Raw genomic sequence first — 5,606 nt, 5'->3', positions numbered from 1 at the left:
CTCAGCACTTTCCCGAGAATGTTTCGCGCTCCGGCGGATGGACCTGCTCTCGCGCCCCTCTTTTAATAAACACGTCAGGTCGCCGTGCTTCTGTCCGCAGGGTACGCTTCAGAATGTCATCTGCAGAGCAACAGTGTTTTACACTCCAAGCCATAAGATGTAGCAAGAATGTACAGCCTTGTTAAAATGATCCACAAAATACGGTGCCCAAAGGAATAACGCTTTATTTCCTCTCCTCCCGATATGCTGTGAATATAATAATTTTTAAATGAAATCTTGTGGCTCTGTAATTTGTGTTTCACAGGGAATTCTGGCTGTGCCATTGTCGCTTTGTGGAAATATATTAAATTTGTTTTTTATGCTGACGTCCCAGGTGGTGATTTGTGCATGCCAATTGAAGCCTAATGAATCTAATGGCAGCTCACACCATTCTTTACATCCAGGATGTGGTGCATGTGTTTGAATGTAGGACGTCCATACTCAAAGACGTCCCGCTGTAAGAACGAACAATGAGAACACGGTGTCAAACAACCGAGGCAACTATTGCTCCTGGATCTCTGTTAATTGCGCACATATGGCTCCTGGAGGAATCATTGAGGAAACGGACCTTCTGGTACCCAGTTCTTGCGATTTGCATGAGAAGAAAACCATTGGTTTATAGACTGTGATGTAAAAGAGTGACCTTTAAGCCTGGGGCCACAGCCAGAATTTGATTGTATGGTTGATGTCTCAGCTCTTCTGTAAAAGAGACGTGCGGGCGGGGAGATATTGAATAGACGCTCAGAGAGGCAAGGGGGAATGTTCATAAACATGTTCCTAGTTCTGATGTAAAGAACTAAACAATGCACATTAATGTTCTGTTTGTAATTCCATTGCTATGAGGAAAATGAAAAGTTTGTTCCCATTATAGTAAATTTCAATTATGTTTCATTGTTTCCTCTCTAGGTAGAAACAAACTTCTGATGACTTCAAAACAATGCGTTCAAAACTAAAATTGAAAGAAAATAAATGTGTAAAATGAAACATAAACTTCAAGGAAATGATAATGCTGGTATAGCCTACATCAGTGAAATAGATTTCAAGCATTTATAATCTCCAAATGCGGGCTAATATGTGCAGGGGAGGCGTGGAAAACAGCGTGAGCGGTGACGACACACATCATTAATGAATCATTCTAGTTCAATGTTGGTCCCAGGAGATTTTTTTATGGATTAAATTAAGCACTTCCATCTCCATCTCCCACCTGATCGCAGCATATAAATCCCAACAGCTGATCAACAGACTTCAGAAAGCCCAACGCCTTCACACAGCAAGGCAGACGGAGAGAGAGAGAGTGAGATCGAGAGGCATCGAGAGAGAGACAGCGGAAGACAGAGTGAAAGAGGATACGGGACTGATAGACCACTTTTTCTTCGAACTGTGTGTGTACAAGTTGGAATTGTTGCTAGGGATAGCAACGGCTTTCCGCTGTACTCTCGTTAAGTCAGATATCAGAGCTCAGTGCTGGGCTTTTGATCGCTGAGTTTAGAGCAGGGAGAGACGAAAATCGGATTGTTCGCTGCGGGGGAGCTGTCCAGTGCTGTATGCATGCGCGCGCCCCCGAAAGGGAACTATCCAGTGCTGAAGTTGCATTTCTGTCCAGAGGACCGCGGCGTCGCACAACACCAGCACGAGCTCAACGAGAAGGCGAGCGAGGGTCTGCCTTCGCCCTGTGCTGGCATCTGAATCTCGGCAAAACCGAAGTGGAACAATTCCATCGCAGAAGAAGAAGGGAGAACTATATCTTTAAAGAAAAGACAAAACCAGACTTGCCTCACCGTTGCATGAGGACTGAACGACCTGAACAGCGGACGAGTATTTTCTTCAACGTAGAAACATGCCAAGGTCTTTCCTGGTCAAAAAGGTTAAGCTCGATGATTTCTCATCCGCTGATCTCGAAAGCTCCTATGGCAGATCAAGGGCCGACCTTAGTCTCCGGTTTCACGAGAAAGGTAAGCGACCAGTCTGCACTTTAATAATGACCCTTTCCTATGTTTAAAATGTGTTTGAATGTTAACACGAATAGTGGACATTGCTTAATCAGCTTGAGTGTAAATAGTGTACAGGTTAGCTCCGTTGACCTGCGGTCACATTGTGTCCGACGCAGTCACACGTCACTCGTTTCTGTCGAGTCGGCACATTTTTGGGGTAGGGATTTTCAGCACTGGCTACGAGGAGACTCAACACGTAGGGCCAAACGTGTTCTTTCACGGCACTGTCTGTTGCTCGCGTCCATGCACGAGTGTGAGTTATGTGAGCTATGTGCGCACAAAGAGTTACGATGTTATTACACCGTACCTTTTTTTTTTTTTTCTAGAGCACTGTGTCATGGAATTAAACACGCGTGCACACACACATAGGCTCTACACACACACACATACACATGCAAGCACAAATACAAATGTCTATTAAAGGAACGCTTCATCATGTATCAACTCATTATTTACGCTCTATATAACATACAGTATGCTCTCCATATACTTGCATAACCAGGCATTCTGTCCGGAAGTGAAATTATAGAATATTCATGCACGTCTTTATCTCGTCGCAGTGAAGTCGTGTGGGTTTTACGGCCGTACGTATGCATTTACAGATCGACCTATTTCTGAGAGATCTTTGTCAGAACGGCAAACGCAATTATAACTGAAGCGATGTAACCTCCCCCCACCCCCCCAACCTCGCGCGCCTTTGTCCTTAAATGGGTTACTACACTAATTGAAATGGAGAGCTATTGATTTTCCGTGGGAGTGATGTAGAAAAAGACCTTCACAAGAAGTCAATGTCTTTCAACCCACCACTGCCTGGTACTGTAAATTACTGGTATAATAGGCTCCTTAACCGGAGCTCCGAGGCAGTACAAAAACTGTCAGGAATAGACTGTTGCATCTGCTTACATTGTGTGTGTGTGTGTGTGTGTGTGTGTGTGTGTTTGTGTACGTCTCTCAATTTCCCTCTGTGACCGCAAACAATTCAATTAAACTGTTGCTCTTTTGAACGCCAGGGTACATCAGTGACTACATGACCCCTTCTGTGTATGATGGCGAGAGTGACAATGGCATCAAAGTACCCTCACCCAGCCCCATCTACGAAGGCATACACGGGGATTATGGAGTGCCGGACTCGGACCAGCCCGACAGCCCGCAATCAGAGATCTCCTCCGGATACATCAACGGGGACAACGCGGTCAGTGAGGGCTACTCGGTGGATGCCTTCTTCATCACGGATGGCCGGTCGAGAAGGAAAGCCATAGCCAGCCCCCGGACCCTGCAGCGCCACACGTGCAACGAGTGCGGGAAGACCTACGCCACTTCCTCCAACCTGAGCAGACACAAGCAGACGCACCGGAGCATAGACAGTAAGCTTGCCAAGAAGTGCCCCACCTGTGGGAAGGTGTACGTCTCGATGCCGGCCATGGCCATGCATCTGCTGACCCACGACCTCAAGCACAAGTGCGACATATGCGGAAAGGCCTTCAGCAGACCTTGGCTACTGCAGGGACACATGCGGTCGCACACTGGCGAGAAGCCCTTCGGGTGCGCACACTGCGGAAAGGCGTTCGCCGACCGCTCCAACCTCCGCGCTCACATGCAGACACACTCGGCCTTCAAGCACTACAAGTGCAAAAGATGCAACAAGACCTTTGCTCTAAAGTCCTACCTGAACAAGCACTACGAATCGGCGTGCTTCAAGGGATCCTTTTCGCCTTTGAGTCCTCTCGAAGACTGACTTACATGTTGAAGGAAGAACACTTAAAACTTCCCACTTAAACTTAGAGTGCCCCTGGAAACCCGATGACAGCACAGTTTTACTCCATTTTCCTGCAACAGCAAAATTACGGAAATTGTGGATTAATCGCATGTACCTTAACTTTTCTTTTCTGAATATATTATCTTCTTCCCCGCTGTTCACCCATTTAGAACCGAAATATCATGTGTTTTGCCAAAACAGAGGACATTGAAAATGTCTGTATTTCTTTCAAAGGTCAAACCTTTTCTAAGTATTGGATAATATTGTACTGCTGCCAGTGGCCACAAAAGTATTCAGCGTTGAGGTAAAACTATTTATTCATTCACTTATTTATGTAGGCAATTTATTTGTTTGTTTGTTTGTTGTTTATTTATTACTTCAAACTGTGTCAAATCTTTATTTGCACTTTATTTTTTTAATTGTTTTGCCAAGCCTTCGTCATTAATATGCCAAAGCATTTGCCACTTTCTGAAATATCTTATTTTTATTTGCCACTTTATAAATCTGTTGCATGCAAAAAACAATACTGATGAAATCTATGCCAATTTATGAAGCTTTGGATTTTTGCCAAAATCTAGATAGCATCCGTCGGCAATATTTCTCGGGAGTCTCATAAAGAACTATAGAGCAATAATGCATGGTATTTTTAAAGATAAATGAGTAATAACTATAACATTTTTAATCACGATTTTATCCAGTACTATTAGTAGTCGTACAGACATCCAATATCAGGGACATGCCAGTGTAGTATTAGAGGAAACATCGATTGGGGAGGGGGGAGGGGTAAGGGTCCTTTTGTAAATGGTTATGCACTGCCTGCCTCTCATGTAACGTAGTTTTAGAACTTAGGCTTGTGGTGCTGATCGAACAGTTCCAAGCCATTCTGAACACCGCTCCACATCTGCACAACATCGGCGCGACCCATCGCCATTTTTTCCGAGTGGATAAAGTTGAAAGGTCACTTCCAAGAGAACTTGCACTGCACCGGGGGTCAGCCTGCTCGTCACGGAGAGGTGGCCGTATCACAGCTACGCGATAGTCCTTCGGATTTATCCTAAAAAAAAGCACTTGTTTGTGAACATTTCCAACTTTTTTGAAGAAAATAGTAGCACAAAAATTTAGAGATTCAGGTAGAAGGGCCTTGTGTTAGTTTAACTTCTGTTTCCTTTTTGTATTTCGAACAAATGGAACCTACCGTTTATTGCAAGACGCCTTGTACATAATCCTTTGGAATCAATTATTTCTACAACCTGTACAAAGTCAAATATCCTTATTTCAGGAGCTCTCTTCCCTGGGACTTTTGCCCAGTATTTGAACAATGTAAAGCACAATGACACCGGGCATTTTTGTCTCACTTCATAATAAAGAATGAACAAGCAACTGTCGCTTTGTTGTCCATCTGTTTAAGGAAGTTTGGTATATAAACAGGCTACTTGCAGTTAAACAGTGTTGTATCTCCGGGCTATGCTACATGCAGTGGTAACTGTCTTGCAGAGCAAGGAGCAAGGGCATGTTGACGTACGCAGAATCTATGACGCAGGACGTCCAACTGTTGCTTACTTGAGCTGCAACGTTGACGGCAAATAATGCATACATAAGAGTTTGGACACTGCATTGAAATGCAGTTTTTTTCCTTCGTGTAAGCTGCTACCATTTCCTATCGTTAAGTTATTCTGTCCATACACAGCAAGCTGCATGGTCCTTGTAACAAGGTAGGAGAGCTCAAGCAGGGAGGTCCAATTTCACAAAGCTCCGAAAAGTAATTAGGTAATTGACGTCAGTGGTTACGGTTGAATGTATTTTGTCCCCACAGCGAAAAA

General features: G+C 44.3%; 1 protein-coding gene across 1 annotated transcript; it reads left to right on the top strand.

Annotated features, from left to right (window-relative positions):
• Positions 1-1,213: 1,213 nt before the first annotated feature.
• On the top strand, positions 1,214-5,166 carry scrt1a (scratch family zinc finger 1a). The gene is made up of 2 exons (XM_048228984.1): positions 1,214-1,991; positions 3,041-5,166. Exons 1-2 carry the CDS (start codon positions 1,877-1,879, stop codon positions 3,763-3,765), a joined length of 840 nt encoding a protein of 279 aa, XP_048084941.1. The 5' UTR covers positions 1,214-1,876; the 3' UTR covers positions 3,766-5,166.
• The last annotated feature ends 440 nt before the right edge of the window (positions 5,167-5,606 follow it).

This window comes from Alosa alosa, chromosome 20 (assembly GCF_017589495.1).
Source record: "Alosa alosa isolate M-15738 ecotype Scorff River chromosome 20, AALO_Geno_1.1, whole genome shotgun sequence".
NCBI lineage: Eukaryota > Metazoa > Chordata > Actinopteri > Clupeiformes > Clupeidae > Alosa > Alosa alosa.
This window is presented reverse-complemented; position numbering and strand designations above follow the sequence as displayed.

Coding starts and splice junctions, on each gene's coding strand:
- scrt1a (XM_048228984.1), top strand. CDS start 1,877: ATGCCAAGGTCTTTCCTGGTCAAAAAGGTTAAGCTCGATGATTTCTCA. Junction 1,992..3,040: donor TCTCCGGTTTCACGAGAAAG/GTAAGCGACCAG, acceptor TTTGAACGCCAG/GGTACATCAGTGACTACATG.